This window comes from Macaca thibetana, chromosome 7 (genome assembly GCF_024542745.1).
Source record: "Macaca thibetana thibetana isolate TM-01 chromosome 7, ASM2454274v1, whole genome shotgun sequence".
NCBI classification, from domain to species: Eukaryota; Metazoa; Chordata; class Mammalia; order Primates; family Cercopithecidae; genus Macaca; species Macaca thibetana.
Genome location: NC_065584.1, coordinates 146,283,619 through 146,309,034, shown reverse-complemented (window position 1 = coordinate 146,309,034; position 25,416 = coordinate 146,283,619). Strand labels below are relative to the sequence as shown.

Sequence of the window (25,416 nt, the reverse complement as noted above, 5' to 3'; positions counted from 1 at the left end):
ATTTGAACTAAGCTCTTCATGCTCAGTAAGATTCCAGGAGGTGAAGCAAATGGGGGAATGTGTGCCAGAAGAGGACAGGTGCAAAGATGAGCACTGGTGCTTGATCTTGACTGAGTTTTCAACCAAACCAGCTGACTCTCCGGATGAAGGTCACTTTCTACTGTGCAAAAAAGATTCTAAAATTATTTTAAAAATTTTTAGCAAAAGACTGAAAAGGAGGGATTCTAATTACAATATGAACCAAAAGCTCTAAGAGCGTGGTGTGTTCAAGACACTTAGAATGATCTCCTTAAACTCAGCAACAAATAAATGCTTCTTTTTTTTTAAATCTTTGCTGTGGGTTTGATTACAGTAGTATTTTTTATTCAGAAATAGAATTTACCTAGTATTCTATAACAGAAGGACATTTTGTGTTAGGAATGAAATATTCAGTAAAAACTGAGGCTTAAAGAAGTAAGTATATGGTCTGATTAATATCAGACATCTAGGAGGATGGTGTCAGAACTTCCAGCAAGGTCTGTGGTGTTCTTTCCTCTGCGTTCAGTTGTCTTTCTGGTTTATCTAGGATAAGATACTCTGTGAAAGAATTCATCGTGTATTAGTGAATTAAAGTGGATATACACAAAAGCAAATGAGATTATAATTTTTAAATACAATTTTTAAATAATAATGAATTTTATAATTCTTAATCAACAGACTCTTCAGTTTCTCATACTGCAATTATACCATAAATACATATAGACTAATATATCTGTATTCTCCTGATGCAGTTTCTTTGGTTTCATAGTCATTATATTGTCAGTAATCTTACTAAGAGATGTGGAGGACATATTTTTAGAAGCTTCATAATAATTTAATCAAGATCAGAATCAGAATTGAAAATTTAATTAGTTAATGTCTTATTTATTATATTACAGTGTTATCCTTAAGACTGATAATAACTTTTATATTTATAGTGCCTTCCATTTTGGCCTGAAAATTTGTCAGGCAAACTTTGTGTGAGAGTGGTGGGCTGTGAAGGATCTTCCAAACCGTTCTTCTATAACCGACAGGATAATGGCACTTTATTGAGCTTAGAAGATCTGGTAAGTTTTCATATTTTAAAATAAAATGTCTTTGATTTTTAAAATTTGCTTTGAGATATTTCAGTAAACCATGCTATCAAAATTTACTGGTAATTATTTGAAGGTCCTGCTATATCAATATGTAATGCCAACATATATTTGTAACAGATCAGAGCCAGTTTGCTTTTCAGTAAGAACTTAAGAAAACAGGCTGAGTGGGGAAGCTCACGCCTGTAATCCCAGCACTTTAGGAGGCTGAGGCAGGTGGATCATGAGGTCAGGAGTTCGAGACCAGCCTAGCTAATATGGTGAAACCCCATCTCTATTAAAAAGTACAAAAATTAGCTGGGCATTGTTGCACATGCCTGTAATCCCAGCTACTCGGAAGGCTGGGGCAGGATAATTGGTTGAATCTGGGAGGCGGAGGCGGAGGCGGAGGCTGCAGTAAGCTGAGATGGCGCCACTGCACTCCAGCGAGACTCTGTCTCGAAAAAAAAAGAAAAAAGAAAACAAAGCTTTTGTGTTTTACATAATATTGAAATTCCATATGTAAGTGTAGATTAAACCAGTACATCAAACATACTTTTTTTTTTCTTTCCTACAATAGAATGGGGGTATCTTGGTGGATGTAAACACTGCCGAACATTCAACTGTCATAACTTTTTCTGATTACCATGAGGGATCTGCTCCTGCCTTGATAATGAACCATACACCATGGGACATCCTCACATACAAACAGAGGTATGAGAAAAAACGGTTAATAGGAAATACTTTTATTGGTTCACAGTAACTAATGGGAAACACTTTGGTTTCATATTCAGAATGTTTTTAGATTTTAGAAAGGTGATACGGAACACGTGGTGTTAATGTCTAATATCCTTACATGTTTTGAGATAACCCTCTGTAAACACATTAATATTTCTGCAGCAAAACTGATGAATATTCACGTCAAATGGGAAAAATAGAAATTATTAATAGTTTCATATCAATTCAGGTCAGGTTTTGCTGCCAAATGAGTTTTGACACCAAACTTCCAGAAAAATCTTTGGGGTTTTAGAGCTTTTTAAATTTCAAAATGGCAGGTAAGGGAGTGAACCTGTTTGAGTATTCCCTTTCCTGGTAACTTGGTAATGCTCAGTGACCCTTTTCCTATAAATCTGTATTTAGTTTTTTTGGGTAGGGGTAGTAGAAGGTTAAATGAGAAGATGATGAGTAGATAGTGATGTTGAATGTATAGCATTGGCTGATAGGAATTTCATTGTTCTTGCCTTTGCTGTCATTTGGTTTGGATGATGTCGTTATTTAATGGTGGAGAATTTAAGCCCTTAAAATATCGAATAATTTTATTTATAAAATTATGTATATTTATATTAACATATGTATATATGTGTATATACATTTATATGTGTGTATATATGTAAATTTCTTAAAGATTTCCCTAGTCTTAACTCTAATGGAGTGAATCCAGTGAGAGATTTAAAAGTACAGATTAGGATTAAAACCTAGTTGGATTACTTTTTTTCTCCCAGTTCTCTGGAATATTTTTTGCATTAAATGGACAAATACTTTACTTAAACTGTAATAATCAATTTTAAAGTCTCCTGGGAGTCTTGTTAAGATGCAGATTTTGATTCAGTAGCTTTTGGATGGGGCCCTGGACTTTGCATTTCCCACAAGTCCCCAGGTAATGCTTATTCTGCTTGTTTACAGACCACACTTTGTGTAGTAATGGTATGGACATAATTTTTTTTGTTGCTGCAGCCCATAATATATCTTAAGTATTTTATTTGATTAAAAAGCTTAACTGGTCACAGTAATGCATACCTATAGTCACAGCTACTTGAGAGGCTTGGGTAGGAGGATCTCATGAGCCCAAGAGTTTGAGGCTGTAGTGCAATATGATCTTGCCTGTGAATGGCCACTGCTTTCCAGCCTGGGAAACATAGGAAGACCCTGTCTGTAAAAAATATGTTTAAATTTAAGCACTGAGTGAAAGTTCGGCTACTAAAGATATTTACTCTTCACAGCCATTTCTACAGGTGGACTCTGATCTGGCAATCTGTTTACCCTAATGAATTCCATTGGCATGATTCCACTTGGATCAATTCTGAGTGCATTGAAGCTTCAGAAAGGGCAATATTCTGTTTCCCCAAGCTTAAAAACCATTAACTTATTAGACATTTTAGGGTACTTGTTTTTAGGTAGAGTTGTGTTTTATTAACCAAAGGAATTGCATAGGACTTTTGTGCTAATCCCCTCCTCAGTAAACTACGGGTTTGGATTTCTTAACTCCAAGATAATGCTGATTTTCTCTCTTTTCATCATGCTTCAGTGGGTCACCAGAAGAAATGGTCTTGCTGCCAAGACAAGCTCGACTTTTTGCCTGGGCAGATCCTACTGGTACCAGAAAACTTACATGGACATATGCAGCAAATGTTGGGGAACATGATCTGTTAAAGGTATCATTTGATGTGAATGAGTGCTCTATGAGGTACCTGCCAGTGAAGGAAGTAGAGAAACTATCTTCAATGACTCCTTGTCCTAACTGAACTAGAAGTGAATTGGAAGTATTTCCAGCATAAGTAGCTTTTGGACTTTAGATGGCAAATACTGTAGTTCAAACCAGTATATTATATTAGATCAATCAAAGTAATTTAATTACAATTAAAAAAAATAGACCTGCTTTATCTTGCCCACCTAAAGATCAGTAAAGCACCTTTTTTATTTACCAATTTTAAAATGAAGGAATTGTAAGACTAAGTTGAAAACAACTTTATTTTGAGCATACCTCTGCCACTTTTGGCTATGAGTTTTTAAAGCATGTTTTCCTAAGCACAGCTATATATTTTGTTAATTAATGGAGTCTGATAGATGCAAATTATCGCATGTAAGAAATTTAGTGAAATATTTATTGAAACAATATTTAGGTAACTGAGTTGATAAAATATGTTATTTTTTAGACTCTTAGCCTCTGAAAGGGCCCAAAGAATTCATATACCAGCCTCTCATCTGATATAGGAATTGCTCCTGCATTAGTAATAGATCATCCAGTTTCTGTATGAATATATTCCATGATGAAAGAGTTTATATAGTGTCATTGTGCGTTGTTCATTGTCCAATAATGCCAGCTGTTAAAAGTCTTTCTTGACTTTTGCTTTAAAATGGTAAGTGGCCAGCAGTTATTGAATTATCCTCATTTCTTCTCTCCTCACATTTGATACTACTCAGCAACTGTAGCTCCCAGTAAGTAGCATATAGATACTAGAGAGAAGGTGGCAGTGACCTTCTGGAGGAAGATATAAAGGTCTGCTTATAGAAGCAGATCCAGGAAGAATTCTGTTAACAGCATGGTCAGGGATTTCAGTTTTTAATGTTCCTCTTCTATTTGGTGTTAGCGAATGAGACAGTAGGAAGAGAGGGTGATTCCACCTCAGTCAGCAGATAGTCTGCCATGTATTGAAAATTGAGCTATAAGCAAGGAAATTGTTCATGTCCTTGTCCACTCAGTTGATCAAAGAAGGGAGTTCTGCTTAGGCCCTAGTGGACATGACAGGGGAGTTCAAAGAAAATCATACATTGTTGGCAAACACTAGGTTTACACAGATCTTTCCTCATTTAAGTATGATAAACAGAAAAAATCCCAACATGGACTTTATGAAAAAAATACTTCGTTAGAAAAAGGTAGCATTATCCTGTTGATTCAGAGGGCAGTTGTACCTCTGAAAAATTTTTTACTACAGGACCAGAAGCAGCATTTCAAAATGTATGCCTGGCATCCTCAACTAAGTTATAAAGACATGATACTATGAAATAAGAGAAAGCAAGGTGAAATAAAAGACAAAGACAGCAAAATAAAGTGTAAGGGGAGAGGGGAAACTATATTCTGTGCATACTATATATTTATATCCCATTTAATCCTAAATTTTATTGGAGAAATGATAAAGATTATATCTTTTTAAAAAAGCTGTCAATTAGTAGAACTCAAATCAGTGAGAAAGGAATTTCAAAACAATGAGAAAATGAAAATAAGTAAAACTTTGCCATTACAGTAAAAGAAAGAAACCTAAGAAAGTATATAATAAATGACAGATATATTTTATTGAGGACATATCATATATTGATGCTTTTTATATATTATCACTAATTCTTATGATAGGAACTTTGAACTGCTGGTTGGAATTCAAAATCAGATCTATCTGACTTCAAAGTCTGTGAACTTTTTCTACTAGACCATGCTTCCCATCAGTTATGTCAGTAAATGAAAATGGTTTAAATTCTATTAAAAGATAAAAACATTCAGATTAAATTAAAAAATAAGATTTAACTGTAAGTTGTTTACAAGAGTTCTGTTTCAGCCACGCTAACAGAAAATTACAACCATGAAGAGAGATGGTAGAGATTTAACAAGCAAATGGAAGTAAAAACAAAGTAAAGTTGTTGATTTTAATTTCTTTCTTTTTAAAAATTCATACATAATAGTTGTACATTTTTGAGGGGTACATGTGATATTTTGATACATACATAAAATGTGCAATAATCAAATTGGAGTAATTGGCATATCTACCACCATAAACATTTCTCTTTATGTTGGGAGCATTCCAAATCTTCTCTTCTAGCTATTTCGAGCTATAAAATACATTATTGTTAACCATAGTAACCCTACTGTACTAGCTAACGCAAGATCTTACTCCTTCTGACTATATTTTTATACCCACTAACCAACCTCTCTTGTTCCCTCCCATCCCCTTCTCATCCTTTGGTAACCAACATCAACTCTCTATAAAATAAAATACACTTTTTTTTTTTTTTTAGCTCCCACATATGAGTGAGAACACGTGCTATTTGTCTTTCTGTACCTGACTGACTTCACTTAACATATGACCTCCAGTCCTATCCATATTGCTGCAATATTTGACAGGATTTCAGTAATTTTTTATTACTGAATAATACTTCATTCTGTATATGTAGCACATTTTCTTTATCCATTCATCTATTGATGGACATTTAGGTTGGTTCCATATCTTAGCTACTGTGAATAGTGCTGCAAAAAATGTGGGACTCCAGATATCCCTTCAATATACTGATTTCCTTTCATTGGGATATATGCCAAGCAATGGAATTGCTGGATTATAGTTCTATTTTTAGTTTTTTGAGGAAACTCCATACTGTTTTCTGTGTAGCTCTACTTACATTCCCATCAACACTATACAAGTGTTCCCCTTTCTCTACTTCCATGCCAACATCTATCTTTTTTTTTTTTTAATTAAAGCCTCTAACTGGGGTGAGATAATCTCATTGTGGTTTTGACTTGCATTTCCCTGGTGTTTAGTAATGTTGAACATTTCTTCATATACATGTTTGCCATTGTATGTCTTCTTTTGAGATATGCCTATTCAGATCTTTTGCCTGTTTTTAAATCAGGTTTTTTTTTTGTTTTTTTTTTTAAGGAATTCAAAGCACTCCGCCAAGCTTGTGGAGTATTTTGAGTTCCTTATGTTTTCTGGTTATTAATCTCTTATTAGACAGATAGTTTGCAAATAATTTCTCTCTTTCTGTATATTGTCTCTACTCTGTTGATTGTTTCCTTTACTGTGTAGCCTTTAAGCTTGATGTAATCCTATATGTTTTTACTTGTGTTGATTGTGCTTTTGAGGTCTTATCCAAAAAGTCTTTGCCTAGACCAGTGTCCCAAAGCATTTTCCCAGTGTTTTCTTTAAATAGTTCTATGGTATCAGGTCCCAAATTTAAGTCTTTAATCTATTTCAGTTTTATTTTTGAATATGGCAAGAGGTAGGGGTCTAGTTTAATTCTCCTGCAGCATATGGTTATCCAGTTTTCCCAGCACCATTTATTGAAGACACTATCTTTTTCTGGTATATTCTCATGCCGCCTTTGTTGAAGATGAGTTGGCTGTAAATGCATGATTTATTTCCGGGTTGTCTGTTCTGTTCCATTGGTCTGTTTTTATGCCATTACCATAATGTTTTGGTTACTATAACTTTGGTATATTTTGAAGTCAGTTAGTGTGATGTGTCCAGCTTTATTCTTTTTGCTCAGGATTACTTTGGCTATTCAGGTTCCATATGAATTTTAGGTTTTCTCTGTTTATGTAAAGAATATCATTGGTATTTTGATAGGGATTGCATTGGTCTTGTAGATCGCTTTGGGTAGTAGAGATATTTTAACAATATTAAATTCTTTTAAACCATGAATAAGGGATATCTTTTCATTTTTTGGTGTCCTATTTTATTTTCTTCATTAGTGTTTCATAGCTTTGTACATTTTGGTCAAATATTATTCCTAGGTATTTTACATATTTTTTTTTCGTAGCTATTGTAAATGGTATTGCTTTCTTGATTTCTTTTCTAGTTTTTTTGTTGTTGGCATAAAGCTATGCAATTGGTTTTTTTTTTTTTTTTTTTTTTGGAGACAGAGTCTCGCTCTGTCACCTGGGCTGGAGTGCAGTGGTGTGATCATGGTTCACTCCAGTCTCAACCTCCCAGGCTTAAGTAATTCTCCCACCTCAGTCTCTCGAATATCAGGGACTACAGTTGTGCACCATCAAGCCTAGCTTTTTTTTTTTTTCTGTAGAGATGGAGTTTTGCCATGTTGCCCAGGCTGGCCCCAAATTCCTGAGGTCAAGCGATCCACCTGCCTGGACCTCTGAAAGTGCTGCGATTACAGGCATGAGCCACTGTGCCCAGCCATTTGATTTTTATATACTGATTTTATATCCTGAAACTTTACCAAATTTATCTGTTTGGTTAGGTTTGGTTTTGTTTTTCTTTTTTTTTAATGTGTATGGAGTCTTTAGGTTTTTCTAAATATAATGTGTTGTTTGTGAATAAGGATAATTTGACTTTTTTTTTTTTTTTTTCAAATTTGGATGCCTTTTTTTTCTTTCTCTTGCCAAAGGGCTTTGACTAGGACTTCACTATGTAAAATAAAAATGGTGAAAGTGGGCATCCTTGTCTTGTTCTAGATCTTAGAGGAAAGGCTTTCAAATTTTCCCTCTTCAGTATGATGTTAGCTGTGGGTTTGTTATATATAGCCTTTATCATTTTGAGATATGTTCCTTCTGTACCTAGTTTGTTGAGAGCTTTTCTCATAAAGCAATATCAGTTTTTTTCAAATGCTTTTTTAGCATCTGTTGAAATGATCATGTGGTTTTAGTCCTTGATTCTATTAATGTCATGTATCCTGTTAGTTTGCATATGTTGAACCATCCTTGCATCCCTAGGATGAATCTTACTTGATAATAGTGATGGATCTTTTTTTTTTTTTTTTCCAGTGGACACTTTTATTGTTTATTTAATGTATTATTAATTTTGTCTCCCTACCTACAAATGGAATTTCATCTTGTTTCCATGCTGAGTAGTGAAACAGTGACAAAGCTAATCATAATAGCCTACATCAAAAAAGAACTAAGCTAACACAGCTCACTTGTTTTAACAGGCAAAATATAAATATATGCACTCTAGAATGCACAATGTTTAGTCACTGAGAAATTCAAATGGGATCTTGAAGAATGTAGGCAAATCCAGGGTGCATTAAAGATGAGCTGAGATGCTGTGCAACTGTTTAAGGGTTCCTGGCACTGCATCTCTTGGCCACTAGCTGAACCTTGACATGGAAGGTTTTAGCTAATGCCAAGTGAAGTTGCAGAAAATGCTAAGTTGACTTAGGGGCTGTGCACAGGAACTAAAAGGCAGGAAAGTACTAAATATTGCTGAGAGCATCCACCCCAGGAAGGACTTTACCTTCCAGGAGCTCCAAACTGGCACCACCCCCAGTGCTCACATGGCTGACTTTATCCTCCGTGTTCCATTTGGCACAGCAAGTGGCAGTGTCTCCACCACCTGTGATGGTGATGCAGCCCCTAGAAGTGGCTTTCACCACCTCATCCATGAGGGCTTTGGTTCCCCAGGCAAAAGCTTCCCATTCAAATACCCCCACAGGACCATTCCACACAATCTGCTTAGCCCAAGTGACAGCCTCAGCATACTTCTTGCTGCTTTCAGGACCACAGTCCAAGCCCATCCAGCCAGCAGGTATGCCAGAAGCCACAGTGGCTTGGCCAGTCTTGGCATTCTCATCAAACTTGTCAGCAGTGACAAAGTCAACAGGCAAGGTAATCTTCACACCATTCTTCTCAGCTTTGGACATTAGGTCCTTGACAATCTTGGCTCCCTCTTCATCAAACAGAGAAGTGCCAATCTCCATGTTGTTGAGCACCTTAAGGAAGGTAAAAGCCATTCTGCCACCAAAAATCATCTCGTTGACTTTGTCCAGCATATTATTGATCAACTGGATCTTGTCTGCAACTTTAGCTCCACCCAGGATGGCCAGGAAAGGTTGCTCTGGGCTCTCCAAGGCCTTGGCAAAGTAGTTCAGCTCCTTCTTCATCAAAAATCCTCCAGCCTTCTGTGGCAGATTGACTCCTACCATGGAGCTGTGGGCTTTGTGAGCAGTGCCAAAAGCATCATTGACGTAGACATCCCCTAGCTTGGAAAGTGAAGCTCGGAAAGCTTCTATTTTGGCTGGCTCAGCTTTAACCTTGTTCCCAGAAGCATCTTTTCCCTTCCTTTCTTCCTCCACATGAAAGTGGAGGTTCTCCAGCAGGATGACAGACCCAGCAGCTGGGTTGGCACAGGCTTTCTCCACTTCTGGGCCTACACAGTCCTTCAAGAACAGAACATCCTTGCCCAGCAGAGACTTGAGTTCTACAGCAACTGGCTCTAAGGAGTACTTGTCAGGCATAGGGACACCATCAGGCCGGCCTAGGTGGCTCATAAGGACTACCGACTTGGCTCCATTGTCCAAGCAGAATTTGATGCTTGGGACAGCAGCCTTAATCCTCTGGTTATTTGTTATCTGGTTGTTCTTCATAGGAACATTGAAGTCGACTCTCATAACGACCACCTTCCCTTTAACATCCAGCTTGTCCAGCGTCAGCTTGTTAGAAAGCGACATTTTGGAAATATAGCTGGGAAGAGAGGTCAGTGATTCGGACAACCAGGGAGCCTGCTGCAGACTTGCACTCGGGAGACGAGAAGAATGTGATGGATCTTTTTAATGTGTTATTGCATTCTGTTTGCTAGTATTTTGTTGAAGATTGTAGTTATTGTTATATCTTTGTCTGGTTTTAGTAATAGGTTAACGCTGGCCTTGTAAAATCAGTTTAAAAGTATTCCCTGCTCTTCAGTTTTTTTTTTTTTTTTTTTGAAGAGTTTGAGTAGAATGGTTATTGGTTCATTTTTTTAAGTGTTTGGCAGAATTCAGCAGTGAAGCCATCAGGTCTTGGCTTTTCTTTGAGGGAAGACTTTTTATTATTGCTTTGATCTTGTTACTTGTTATTGGTCTGCTCAGGCTTTGTGTTTCTTTTAAAATAATTTTTAAAAATTGACACATAATAATTGTACATACTTATGGGGTACATAATGATGTTGTGCTATATCTGTAATGTATAGTGATTAGATCAGGGTAGTTAACATATTCATATCTCATTTATCATTTCTTTGTGTTGGGAACATTCAGCATCATTTTTCTACTAGCTATATGAAACTATATAATAATATTGTTAACTATAGTCATCCTACAATGCTGTAGAACACTAAAACTGATTCCTCCTATCTTGCTGTAATTTTGTATCCTTTAAGAAATCTTTCCCTATCCCCACTTCTCCCTATCCTTCCCAGCCTCTAGTATCTGCTGTTCTAATTTTTACTTCCAGGAGACCAACTGTTTTTTAGCTACCACATATGAGTGAGAACATGCAGTGTTTAACTTTCTGTTCCTGGCTTATTTCACTTAACATGATGTCTTCCAGTTAGGTTTTCTGTTTCTTCAGGGTTCATTATTAGTAGACTGTATGTGTCCAGAAATTTATCTCTGTCTTCTGTTTTCCAATTTGTTGGCAGATAGTTGTTCAAAATAGTCTCCAATGATCCTTTTGTATTTCTTTGGTATCAATTGTTATGTCTCCTTATTCATGCCTGATTTTATTTATTTGAGGTTTTCTCTTTTTTTGTAGTCTAACTAAAAGTTTGTCCATTTTATCTTTTCAAAAAACTTTTTGTTTCTTTGATCTTTTGTGTTTTTTAGTCTCAATATTATTTATTTCTGCTCTGATCTTTATTATTTTTTCCTTCTACTAATTTTGGTTTTGGTTTATTCTTTTCTAGATTCTTAAGGTATATTGATAGGCTGTTTATTTGAAATCTTTCTATTTTTTGATATAGGCATTTATTGCTGTAAACTTCCCTCTTAATGCTGCTTTTGCTGTATCCTATAGATTTTGATATATTGTGTTTCCATTTTCATTTGTTTTAAGAAAATTTTATATTTCCTTCTTAATTTCTTAATTGACTTATTTTTCAGGAATATATTATTTAATTTCTATGTGTTTTTATACTTTACAACTTCCTCTTATTATTGATTTCCAGTTTTATTCCATTATGGACAGAAAAGATACTTGATATAATTTCAACTTTTTTGAATTTTTTGAGACTTGTTTTGTGGCCTACCATATGGTCCGTGTGCTGATGAGAAGAATGTATATTCTGCAGCAGTTGGATAAAATGTTCTGTATATGTCTGTTAGGTCCATTTGCTCTAAAGTGTAGTTTAATTCCAGTGTTTCTTTGTTGATTTTCTGTCTAGATGATCTCTCTATTACTGAGAGTGGGAGTGTTGAAGTCCCCTATTAATATTGTATCTCTTCCTTTAGATCTGTTGTTATTTTCTTTATACGTTTGACTGCCCTGATGTTGGGTACATATATTTACAACTGTTATGTCCTCTTGCTGAATTGACCTCTTTATCATTATATAGTGACTTTGTCTCTTTTTACAATCTTAGCCTTGAAATCTTTTTTATCTGATGTAAGTATAGCTACTCCTACTCTTTTTTTCTTGGTTTCCATTTGTGTGGAATATCTTTTCCTATCCCTTCACTTTCACCTTATGTGTGTCTTTATAGGTGAAGTGTGTTTCTGGTAGACAACATATAGTTGTGCCCTATTTTTTTTATTTACCCAGCCACTCCATTTCTATTAATTGAAGAATTTAGTCTATTTACATTCATTGTTATTACTGATAACTAAGGATGTACTACTGCCATTTCGTTATAGGATTTCTGTTTTCTGTTTGTTTGTTTTTTGTTTTGAGACGGAGTCTCACTCTGTTGCCCAGGCTGGAGTGCAGTGGTGCGATCTCAGCTCACTGCAACCTCCACCTCCTTGGTTCAAGCAATTCCCCTCCCTCAGCCTTCCCTAGTAGCTGGGATTACAGGTGCACACCACCACACCTGGCTAATTTTTTTGAATTTTTAGTAGAGACGGGGTTTCACCATGTTGGCCAGACTGGTCTCAAACCCCTCACCTCAGGCAATCCATCCACCTCAGCCTCCCAAGGTGCTAGGATTACAGGCATGAGCCACTGCGCCCAGCCTTTCTGATTCTTTTATAATGCCCCTCTTTCTTTCTTCTTTTCTTACTGTCTTCCTTAACGGTTAAGTGGTTTTTCTCTGATAGTATGTTTTTAGTTAATTGCTTTGTATTTTTTGTGTATTTATTATAGGTTTTTGCTTTGTGGTTACTATGAGGCTTACAAAAAACATCTTATAGACACAATACATTATTTTAAACAAATGACAACTTGACTTTGATCAGAAAGGAAAACAAGGAAACCAAAAAGGAAAAACTAAAAACGCTACACTTTTAAGTCCATCCCCATACATCTTGACATTCTGTTGTCTCAATTTATACCTTTTTTATATTAAGAGGTTGCTGTAATTATTATTATTTTTGATAGATTTGTCTTTTAGTCTTCATACTAGATATATGAGTGGATTATACACCACAATTATGGTGTTAGATTATTCTGAATTTGTCCGTGTACTTAGTTTTATCAGTGAGTTTTATGCCTCCAATTTTTTTTTTTTCATTTTAACATCATTTTCTTTCATATTGAAGAACTCTTTTTATCATTTTTAGTAAGATGGGTCTAGAGGTAATGAATTCCTTCAGCTTCTGTTTGATAAAAACTTTATCTCTCTGTCATGTTTGAAACATAGCTTTTTTGGATACAATATTCTTCATTTGCAGGGTTTTTCTTCCCCTTCAACACTTTGAATATGTTGTCCCAGTGCCTCCTGCAGGGCATGGTTTCCTGAGAGGTCAGTTGCCAGACAAATTGCAGCTTCTTTATATGTTATTTGCTTGTTTTCTTTTGTCACTTTTAGGGTCCTCTCTTTGTCACAGGCTTTTTAGAGTTTGATTATTATATGCCTTAGGGTAGTCTTATTTGGATTGAATCTGTTTGGTGATCTATGACCTTTACCTGTATATTTCTATCTTTCTCCAATAGGGAAAATTTTCTCTTATAAATTCTTTAATTAACTTTCTACCCCTTGCTCTTTCTCACCTGTCTCTTGACCACCAGTGACTCTTAGATTTGCTGTTTTGAGGTTATTCTCTATATTTTGCAGGCATTCTTTGCTCATTTTTATTCTGTTTTCTACTCTGTGTATTTTCCAATAGCCTGTCTTAGAGCTAACTGATTCTTTCCTCTACTTGACCCAGTCTGCTGTTGAGATCCTGTAATACATTTTTCAGTTCAGCAAATTTATTTAGTCATTCCAGCATTTCTGTTTAATTTTATTATTTCAATCTGTTTCAGTTTCTCTGATAAATTTCTTAATTGTTTTTCTGTGTTGTCTTGGAAGTTGCTGACTTTCCTGGAATTGCTACTTTGAATTCTTGATCTGAGAACTCACACGTGGCTGTCTTATCAGAGTTTGTCACTGGCACTTTGCTTTGTCTATCTGGGGAGGCCATGGTTCCCTGCTTGCTGTTTCTTTTTGTGGATACGTGTCTCTGGCTTTACACTGAAGGATTGTTTATTTATTCCAGTGTTTGTTCTCTGGCTTGTTTTGGTCTTTCTAGAGTATGTTTGCTTAGAGGTCGGTTGCAGTTGCCTGTGGACCTCCTTTATCCTAGATTACTGCTTCCTGTTATTAGCACTAGATGGTGGCGTAAGTCCTGGTTTGCTTCAGTTCTCAGAAACATTTGGCAGTACTGTCCCCAGTGGTGGGGAGGGGGTTGCATCTCAAAGGGGATATCCCAGCTATGTAGGAAGGCTGCCCAGTGGTTCCTCCTCAGAAGATTTATGGACTGTGCCTCCCACAATGTTGTGCTGCTGAACAGCCACTCTGAATAGGCGTCTCCTTTGGCTGAAATAAAGAGCAGAAATTCTTGGGCTGGAGTTTTTAATCCTGCTTCCCATCTTTGCCTGTAGCCTCCACTGGGGGTTTTTCTTCCTAAGGCACTTGTGATGCTTCCCATGGGCTGAGTCAGGAGTGGTTTTCCTGCAAGAAAACCCAAGATGTGGGGAAGCTGGCTTTCTGCTTTGATCTCACTTTATCCAGTGTAGAAATGGTGAGCTGAAGAGGAATTTCCTGCATGCAGTGCCAAGCAGATTTGGGGAGAGGCATTGTAGGTAGAGAAATTCATTTCTCTTACCATCTGCGTGGAGCTTTTCTCTTCTCTGTGGCTCCAGGAATTGTGTCGGCCTCAGGTTCAAGTTCTGGGATATTGCTGGTGATAATCTTGGCACTAGAAGTTTATGTTTGGTTTTCTGTGATAAAGAGTGAAGCCACATTGCTTCTACTTTTCCATTTTGGAGGTATCACCCTCTGTTGATTTTAATTTCTGACCATTTCAAAGCAAAATTATTAAATAGATAATTATAATATGACAAAGAAGGAGTGATAGCCATAAACCTTCATGCAATGAATAGTATTGCATCAACATGTAAAACTTAAAATGCTAGAAATTAACTGAAACACAATCACCTGGGGATATTTTATTGTACTTCATTTAATTTTTAACACAAGAAATAGATGAAAAACAAGAGTCAAATAATATTGGAAGAATAACTGTGAACTAAGATACATAGCACATTTTGTAGTTTACAGATACAGAATTCACCTTCTTAATAGGTATGTTTGAAAATTTGATCTCTTGTTAGAATAAAAAAACTGGGCAGGCTTCTTTGATCATATAATATACCTTGAAAGTATTAGTAAATTTTGAACGTTAATGACGCTCAACTGTTCTTATGCTCTTGGTAACTTCAGTTGTTTTTGTTTTTTGTTTTCTCCCCTGGAAAGCATGGAATGGAAAGTACATAGTAGGTACTTGTACTGCTTATTGAAATGAACTGTTCTATTTTCATTAAACCTAGAATGAAGTAGAATTTATTATTTTAACCTCTGAAAACACTGACCAAATAAAGCCTTATATTTTTAAGTGCTACATACATTTTAAGTGCTTCGCCAGTGTGATTCACATAAATATTTCCTATGTTATAGATCACGAAAACATAAAAATAAGCTAGGCTGGTTTTGTCCGAGGTTACATTTCTTTCTTTCTTTTTTTTTTTTTTTTTTTGAGATATAGTGTCGCTCCTGTCGCCCAGGCTGGAGTGCAGTGATGCTATCTCAGCTTACTGTAACCTCCGCCTCCTGGGTTCAAGCAGTTCTCCTGCCTCAGCCTCCTGAGTAGCTGGCATTGCAAGCGCCCACGACCATGCCTGGCTAATTTTTGTATTTTTAGTAGAGACGGGGTTTCACCATGTTGGCCAGGCTGGTCTCGAACTCCTGACCTCAGGTGATCCACCCGCTTCAGCCTCCCAAATTGCTGGGATTGTAGGCGTGAGCCACCACACCTGGCCTAAGGTTACATTTCTGATAAAACTTCTGAACCATTCTGTTCTCCAGCTTGGAGACAAATAATCATCTTATTGCATTGGTGCCACCAAAGTATCCTCTTGAAAATCCTGCTCTGTGCCCTTTCAGCACTCAATTGGTTATTCAAACTAAGGTATTAAAAACCTACGTACTATTAGTCTTAGTTTTTGAAAATAATTTGTGAGTATATTTTAAAATAGATTATAACTTAATTTATGTCATTTTGATGGTTAGAATTTTTCAATTTTAGTAGTGCTTCTTAAACTTCTTCAATCTTTCTCAGTTATTATAGTTCAATTTTATATAATAAAAAGTTACTATGTGCAGGTTTAATGAAAAGTCTTTCTTTTTCCCAGGATGAATGTGGACAGTTTCCATATGATGCAAACATCCAGATACACTGGGTATCATTTCTAGATGGGCGCCAGAGAGTTTTGCTTTTCACCGATGATGTTGCCTTGGTTTCCAAAGCACTACAGGCAGAAGAAATGGAACAGGCTGATTATGAAATAAACTTGTCTCTCCACAGTCTTGGGCTTTCACTGGTTAACAATGAAAGCAAACAGGAAGTTTCATATATTGGGATAACCAGGTATGCAAGAAGGAAAATAAGACATCCTAAACCTTTAAAAGGCATTGAGTTCATAATAGCCAATTTGAGGAAAGTAAAAAGATACCTGGTTTGACTTTGGTATGCTGTATATTTATTCAGTAAAACTTACTGAATAATTCTTTGAACTGTTCGTTGAAAAGCCCCGAGGATACAAAGATGACTAAGATGCTGTCTTTGTCTTCACAATACTCGTTGTCAGTTGGTGGGGAAAAAAGTGGTTTGTTTCTTTCCTTGTTGTCCTTGTGTGTGTGTGTGTGTGTGTGTGTGTGTGTGTATGTGTGTGTGTAATGAGTTGCAAAAATAGAAAAGGAAAGGATGTACGAAGAAGGATGTATGTGTGCAATGGAAATACAGAGGTATAAGTGACTAGTTTGTGCAGTAGAGGTTGGAGAAACTGTCAAGAGTCAGGGGAAACAGAAACAAATTGAAAAAAAGGTTCAGAGAGGAGGCAGTATTTGATATGAGTACATAATCTTTAATGGGTGGCCATTTAGAATTTTGTAATAGTTATGGGACCAGTTATTTTCTGTAGTTCTATTTAAACCTGTGTAAGAAAAATATTAGAACATTTAGTTGATTTTAAAAATCACACTTAATTTGGTAAAACACTTATTCTTTTTTGGAGGCTGATGGGTGGAATGGTTGACGTGATACCAAATATAATCACGATAGGATCTGTCAATAAGCACATGTTAGGGGAAAGAAAAGCAAATTAAGGAGAAAATTAAATAGATAATCTATGTAATGAACTTTGCACAACACCTGACAAACTGATGATCATAAATGGTATCATACATACTATTAATATAATGTTAATATATTTATATATATAGGCAATGCATTCTTTGTTATATATTTCAGTATTATATGATATTTTTAAACTAAACATGGTAATCATTTTTAGTTATATAGGTCCAGTTTTCTGTTTTGTTCTTTGATAAAACTTTTTACTTTAATATTGTATACGCTGTCCTAGTTTGTCAGGTTTACCTTTATAAGAACATTTAAAAATTTATCTAAAATAACTTCAGTACCTTTTTTATGACATGGTACACATTCAGTGAAATCTAGATTTCCAAAGGAAAAACATCAGTTACATAATTTTAAAAAACAGACTTTTTTTTGAGCAGCCTTATGTCTAGAGAAAAACTGTGTAAAATAAAGAGTTTTCATATACCCACACTCTTCTTTCTCCTGTTACTAACATCTTGCAGTAGTGTGGTACATTTGTTACTATTGATGAGCTAATACTGATACTACATTATTATCTAACTTCATTATTATCTAACTTCTGTATCTAACGTTAAGTATTACTCTTTGTGTTGTACATTCTATGAGTTCTGACAAATGCATAATAAGCTGTATTCACCATTACAGTATTATATAAGATAGTTTCACTGCCCTAAAAGTCTCTCAGCTTCCTCCTGTTAATCCCTCCATTCCTCTTCTAAACCTTTGGAAACCGCTGATCTTTTTATTGTCTCCAAAGTTTTTCTTTTTTCAGAATTTCATTTGGTTGGAATCAAACAGTATGTAACATATTCAGATTAACTTCTTTCACTTGGCAGTATGCTTTTAAGGTTCCTTTGTTTCTTTTCATGGCTTGACAGCTCATTTCTTTTTATTAAATAGTCCATTGTATGAATGGACTATTACTCCAGTTTGTTTATCCATTCAACTATTGAAGGAGGTCTTGGTTGCTTCCACATTTTGGCAATTATGAATAAAGCTGTTATAAACATTCATGTGCAAGTTTTTGTGTAGACATATGTTTTTCTCCTCTTTGGAGTAAGTGCCAAGGAATGTGATTGCTGGATCATATGATAAAAGTATGTTTAGTTTTGTAAGAAATACCGAATTATCTTACAAAGTGGCTGCATCATTTTGCATTCCCCCCAGCAATAAATGAGAGTTCCTGTGGCTCCACATCCTTGCCAAAATTTGGTATTGTGTTTTGGATTTTCGCTATTTTAATAAGGATGTAGTAGTATGTCATTGCTTTACTTTGCAGTTTTCTGATGAGACATGATGTTGAGGATCTGTTCATATGCTTATTTGCCATCTATATATCTTCTTTCCTGAGCCACCTGTTCAAATCTTTTGTCCATTTTAAAATTAGGTTATTTTCTTAATGTTGAGTTTTAAGAGTTCTTTGTTTATTTTGGATACTAGTCTTCTATCAGATATGTGTTTTGCAAATACTTTTTCCCAGTCTGTGGCTTATCTCTTTATTCTCTTAACTGTTTTTATTTTTTTATTTTTTATTTATTTTTTTTGAGACGGAGTCTCGCTCTGTCGCCCAGGCTGGAGTGCAGTGGCGCAATCTCGGCTCACTGCAAGCTCCGCCTCCCGGGTTCACGCCATTCTCCTGCCTCAGCCTCCCGAGTAGCTGGGACTACAGGCGTCCGCCACCTCGCCCGGCTAGTTTTTTGTATTTTTTAGTAGAGACGGGGTTTCACCGTGTTAGCCAGGATGGTCTCGATCTCCTGACCTCGTTATCCACCCGTCTTGGCCTCCCAAAGTGCTGGGATTACAGGCTTGAGCCACCGCGCCCGGCTCTTAACTGTTTTTAACAGCAGAAGTTTTATATTTTACATCAGACTCATCAATTATTTTCCTTCATGGATTGCACTTTTGGTGTTGTATATAAGAAGTCTTCACTATACCCAAAGTTACCTAGATTTCCTCCTATTATCTTCTAGGAGTTTTATAATTTTGTGTTTTATATTTATTTATTTTTATGTATGTATGTATGTATTTATTTTTGAGACAGAGTATCACTCTGTTGCCCAGGCTGGAATGCAGTGTTGTAATCACCGCTCACTGCAACCTCTGCCAGCTAGGCTCAAGCAATCCTCCCACCTCAGCCTCCTGAGTAGCTGGGACTACAGGCACGTGCCACCATGCCAGGCTGATATTTTTTATTTCTTTGTGGAGATGGAATTTCGCCATGTTGTCTAGGCTGATCTCAAACTTATATTTAAGTCTAATCCAGTTTGAGTTATTTTTTGTGAAAGATGAAAGCTCTGTGTCTAGATTTGCTTTATTGCATGTGGCTGTCCGGGTGTTCCAACGTAATTTGTTGAAAGACTTTGGTAGTTTCCTCATTTAGATCACATACACTTTGTATTAGATTGTGTTTATACATAGTTTGTTTCTTTGGTGCTAATGTAAATGGTATTCTGTTTTTATTTTAAATTTTAATTGTTTATTGCTGGCATGTAAGAAAGCAGTTGACTTGTATATTAACCTTATATTTTTGCAATGTTGTTATAATTTCTTATTAGTTACCAGAGTTTTTGGGTTGATTCTTTGGGATTTTCTGTTTAGACAGTCATGTCAAATGTGAACATAGGCACTTGATTTCTTCACTCCCAAATTTACGTTCTTGTCTTACCACTTCTTGGACTTCAGTACTATGTTGAGGTGGGAATAATTGAGAGTGGACATACTTGCCTTGTTCCTAATCTTGGTGGGAAAGCATCTGGTTTCTCCCTATGATGTTAGCTATAAGTTTTTTGTAGGTGCTCTTTATCAAGTTGAGGAAGTTCCCCTTTAAGTTGTCTCAGAGTTTTTATCGTGAATAATGTTGGATTTATAGTGTCTATAGTAGATATTTTATTCAGTGCCTTCACTGACTGGTATCCTCTAAATACATTTTATAGTTAGAACATTGTTAACACTACCATTGACTAGTATAAACAAGCTATGTAAAGTAAAATATTATAGATTTTAGTATTCTCTAATTCACGTGCCAGCAAAGTTTGGCCTGTGAACCAAATCTAGTCCAGTGCCTGTTTTTGTACAGCTTTTGACTTAAGAATAATTTGTTTTACATTTGTAAATGGTTGAAAAAAATTAAAAGAAAGTAACATGAAAATTGTGCAATTCAGTTTATTTCCCATAAATAATGTTTTGTTGGGACACAGTGATTTCTGTTCTTTTACATGGCTGCTTTGACATTGCTACTCAGTGCATTACAGATCACAGCGTGTTTGAGTTCATGCATATTGTTCTGCAGCATTTTTTTTATTACTGATATATATCCATCATATCAAAACAAGAGAAAAGTGGACTTCGAATGTTATTCTTTTGTAATGAAATGTGGATTATCTTCTTATTTAAAAAAGCATTATTTTACTATGTTATGAAACTACAGCTGTGCTGAAATAATACAATATATGTTGACAATATAGTTTCCAAACTAAGCACTTACCATAACATTTCCAAATCACAGGAAAGCAATGGCCAGAAAAATTAGAAAATTTAAGGCAAAATATATCATCACACAGAATATCTTCACAAATATAAAAAACAATAATGAGGCTGCAAGCAAAGTAAGTTTCTGAATGACTTATTTGTTAGCCAAGCCAGGAAAGTTTTTAAGTCTTTTACCAATGGTGAGTTAATTGAATTATGTCTGATTGCAGCAGCTAAAGAAATGTATCGGAGAAAATGAGCTTGTTTAAGGCCATTAGCCTTTCAGTAGGAACAGTTGCTTAAAGAATTGAAGACATTGCGAACAACATCAATAGTCAATTTAAAAAACAAGGCAAATGATATTGAGTGGTTTCCCTTGGCTCTTGATGAGTCAACAGATGTTACCAATACTGTTCAGTTGTATATTTGAGAAGTCAGCACTGAGTTTGAAGTGACTAAAGGATTAACCTCTATAAATAGTTTGCCTAGGACAACTATAGGTGAGAATATTTTCAAACAAGCTGATGAAATACTAATTCAATATAACCTGAAGATAGATACAACTGATTATGGGAAAAATATGTGTGGAACAGAAAAAGACTTAGTTGGACAAATTCATAAAGCTGGTGAAAAGGTAAAGCATTTAAAGCCTATTGTATTATTTGTGAGCAGGTACTTAGTAGAAAATATTTCAGTCCACCTTTTGTTATCAAACCACTAGTGTCAAATAGTAAACTTCATTAAGTCTTGTGGACTAAACTATCATCAGTTCTGTGAATTTTTGCCAGAACTAGAATCTGAATGTTCTGACTTGTGTTACCACATAGCAGTTTGATGGGTTAGCAGCAGTAACTTTTTATTGTACTCTTTGAATTCTGGGCCAGCATTAAAATGTTTTTGAACAAAAAGAACCACCCTCAACCACTATTATTAAACACCAATAATAGTGGCTTTGGAAATTAGTTTTTGTTGCATAATTGCAGAACTGATGATTTTTTAAATGAATTTCAAGCTAAAATTGGAAGACAGTGCTTATATGAAAAATTTATACTACAGTATAGTCAATTTTGAAGACCACTAATGTTTGAATCTCAAGTAATATCAGGATATTCCATGTACTTCCTGTGCTGTCCAAAGTTAAAACATGAAGCAAAATCTCCACTTCCACATATATTTGGAGAGGATATATTTTATGGCCGGCAACTCCAGTTCCAGCAACATTTTTTCTGACCTCAATGCAGGTGTAAGGAAATTTCCTCATTTCACAATTCGTTTGTGCAATTGAGGAGCTTCTACCTAACTTTGAATTGGAAGTGATTGACCTGTAATGTATTAATATACTAAAAGGCAAATATCAAGAGAATAATTTAATAGAATTTTATAAATGCCTTCCAAGTGATATATATGCTCTAGTAAAATAATAAATTCTCATTGATCAATGTCAGTATTTGGCAGCACCTATCTGTGTGAAATGGTATTTTTAAAGATGCTCATTACAGATTACCATTAATAGATGAACATTTGCGATAGATTTTGGTAATAAATAACACTAAGTGACATGTTACTTTCACAAAAGAAGTTTATTTTTTCATTAATAGACTTGTTTTTAAGAATTGCTCTTATATTCTAAATTTCATCAATTAAAAATTTATTTAAATCAATTAAATATCTCTCTTTTGTATCTAAGTTGCCTATCTAATAACTTGAATTTTGTCTCAGTCCAGAAAACCTAAAATATTGACTATTTAATATATGGCCCTCTGCAGAAAAAGTTTGCCAGTCCCTTAATTGATTGATGTCAACATTGATAGAAAAAGTTATTTTCTTGCCTGCCTCTTTTATTTTTGTACTCTTACAACACAGGTATAGTTCGTTACTTTAAGAAGTTTCTTATACTAATGTAATTTTCATAGGAAAATAATAGTTACAATAATCTGGAGTTGCATGAAGTTCCACAGATCTAAATACATATTGCTAATTTAATTTTTTTGTGTGAATTACTCAGTTCTGGTGTTGTTTGGGAGATGAAACCAAAGCGGAAATGGAAGCCATTTAGTCAAAAGCAGATAATCTTACTGGAACAATCCTATCAGAAACGTCAAATATCAAGAGACCATGGCTGGATTAAGCTAGATAATAATTTTGAGGTATACCAAAATTCTTTTTTTTTTGATTTTTATATGTGTATTTTCCTGGTGGTGGTAGTAAGTAAAATTGTAATGCCCAAGTAAAGACGTGTACAAAAATGAACTTATTAGTAGATAAACTTTTATTTCTTAATAGGATTGGCATGACTGATACACATAAGTATATTTTTAATTAAAACAGATTGTTATTTAATCATATACTATGAAACAGGATTTAAATCGGTGTTTTAATAATTTTATTGCATTTTTATATTTTTATAATTCTATTAACAAATCAGATAGTCTTAAGGAACTTATTTTCAGAAAGATTAGGGAGAAGTTAAGATTGCTTCATTGAATTTTTTTTAATATTTTGAATGACACTAATACATATTGCTAAATAAAGACTGTGTAAAATTACATATTTCATTCAGGAAAAACCTACAAAAACCTGCTCAAGTAAATTCAATAAATGTGAGTGATTGTTGGACATGAGTAGGCATTCACAAATAAAGATGCACTCCACCTGGGCCCTTACACAGTTAAAACTAAAAGTCACCTATGCTCCAGGAAGTCTGAAGAAGCTTGACTGCAATTTCCAGCTTGCTCTAGTTTAATCATGCAGTTTGGTCACTCTTTGTCTTTGTTGTCTGATGGTTTGGGTAGCGCTGTCACCAGTTACATTCCCCACCACCCCCATCAATTTTGGCCATACTTAAATGATTAAAAAAAAACTATATAATTAGTGTCAGACATGACTAAGCTATCAATTATTGATTGCAAAACAGAGTTTGTTTAGAATTATCTTGGGGCCAGGCACAGTGGCTCACACCTGTAATCCCAGTACTTTAGGAGGCTGAGGCAGGAGGATCACTTGAGGCCAGGAGTTTGAGACTTGCCTGGGCAACATAGTGAGACCTTGTCTCTAAACAAAAAAGATAATAAAAATTAAAATTAGCTGGGCATGGTGTCACATCTGTAGTCTCAGCTGCTTGGGAGACTGAGGCGGGAGGATCACTTGAGGCCAGGAGGTTGAGGCTGCAGTGAGCTGTGATTTTGCCACTGCACTGTGACAGCAAGACCCCGTTTCAAGAAAAAAAAAAAAAGAATTATCTGGAACTATTCATTATTTGAAGAAGTTTTCTTTTACATAAAGCATGTTTTTTAAACTATAGTTTCTATACTTGAAAAGTTTCACAATTGTTGTCTTGTTTTTCTAATAACTTTGGTAGAAAAGTGGTGCTTTTGCTTCAGAGACCTCAACTGTAGATCACCTTAAGATAGATCTGTTGGTGAGACACAAAGATAAAGATTTTTTCAATTTGATCAATAAACAGATATTTAAAATGGAATAGCTACTGTGCTAATATCAGCTCATCACAAAACCATGTGCTTTTTTTCCAGGTCAATTTTGATAAAGATCCAATGGAAATGCGCCTCCCTATTCGTTGCCCTATTAAACGAGACTTTTTATCAGGAATTCAGATTGAATTTAAGCAGTCTTCTCACCAGAGAAGTTTAAGGGCCAGGTTGTACTGGCTTCAGGTAACGTTGTCATTCTCAAATAAGTGTTTATCATCACTTTGGAAATCTTGGGAATGAAATATTTTTTTTACAACTTTATAGTTTACATTGTTGTAATTGGTATCTTTTCTTTGTATGTTTTTTCCCCTTCTTCCACATATCCTGTTTATTCAACATCTTACTTATACACTTCGTGACTGTTAAGACTAATTTTGAGCTGTTAGCCTGCAAAAGGGTTTTCTTGCACTGGGATTGTTATTTTTAAATGTTCCTTTGAATTTGTCATGGGACCCCCATATAAGATTTTCCTTTGTCATTCTTCAGGGCAGAGAGCAGAGCTTTGCTGGAGGTTCCTTTTGGATGCTTGCTTGCTCCCTCCGAGCATCCCTCCCTTCCTTCCTTCCTTTTAGCTGTTAAGTACTGTTTAGCCTACTTTAATTCTTTTTCTTTTTACCTTATTCCTTAATTTCATATTCAGTTTCCACTTATGTTTTATTTACACCATAGAGAATTGAAATCTTGCGGGATCCATAGATACAAGTATTTTCATTAATGATGTACATATTGCACACTGTTAATACAATCATGAGAGTATTTATATAGTCCTTTATTTAAAGCCTTACCCTTGCTGAAGTATATAACTTTTACAGGTTTAAAATGAAACTTCTAATTACACCACATATACACGCAGACAATTATGATGAAGGTAGTGGCCTCTTCTATAACGTTATCTTTGAAACTAAAAGTTTAAATTATTTGAAATCTTGGTAAGTTGGTTTTCTTTTCTTTCAGGTTGATAATCAGTTGCCAGGTGCGATGTTCCCTGTTGTATTTCATCCTGTTGCCCCTCCAAAATCTATTGCTTTAGATTCAGGTAAAAAGAAATAAGTTATGACATAGATATAACTTATTTGTAAAAGTTAAATAGGCATCAGTTTGACCTAGTATAAAGCATTATTTTTTTTTCATGTGTTACTTCTTCCTCTTAGAGCCCAAGCCTTTCATTGATGTGAGTGTCATCACAAGATTTAATGAGTACAGTAAAGTCTTACAGTTCAAGTAAGTAAAGATTCCTGCTGTTGCTCTAAAGGAATTTAAAATGAGAATCTACTTTGAAAATAAATCTCACTCTTTTTGAA

General features: G+C 35.3%; 2 protein-coding genes across 8 annotated transcripts in view; one reads left to right on the top strand and one right to left on the bottom strand.

Moving 5' to 3' along the window:
* Positions 1 to 25,416, top strand: part of VPS13C (vacuolar protein sorting 13 homolog C) — a 190,352-nt gene that overhangs the window by 135,900 nt on the left and 29,036 nt on the right. For all 7 annotated transcript variants that reach the window (XM_050797231.1, XM_050797228.1, XM_050797226.1 and 4 more), the window contains 8 exons: positions 957 to 1,085; positions 1,672 to 1,805; positions 3,397 to 3,523; positions 16,171 to 16,406; positions 22,633 to 22,774; positions 24,158 to 24,298; positions 25,070 to 25,151; positions 25,267 to 25,336. In XM_050797231.1, coding sequence (XP_050653188.1) covers positions 957 to 1,085; positions 1,672 to 1,805; positions 3,397 to 3,523; positions 16,171 to 16,406; positions 22,633 to 22,774; positions 24,158 to 24,298; positions 25,070 to 25,151; positions 25,267 to 25,336 — 1,061 coding nt within the window. The remainder of the gene's footprint in view (positions 1 to 956; positions 1,086 to 1,671; positions 1,806 to 3,396; positions 3,524 to 16,170; positions 16,407 to 22,632; positions 22,775 to 24,157; positions 24,299 to 25,069; positions 25,152 to 25,266; positions 25,337 to 25,416) is intronic.
* Positions 8,357 to 10,130, bottom strand: LOC126958729 (phosphoglycerate kinase 1-like). Its single transcript, XM_050797251.1, has one exon. The coding sequence runs from the start codon at positions 10,035 to 10,037 to the stop codon at positions 8,784 to 8,786; it is 1,254 nt and encodes a 417-aa protein (XP_050653208.1). The 5' UTR covers positions 10,038 to 10,130; the 3' UTR covers positions 8,357 to 8,783.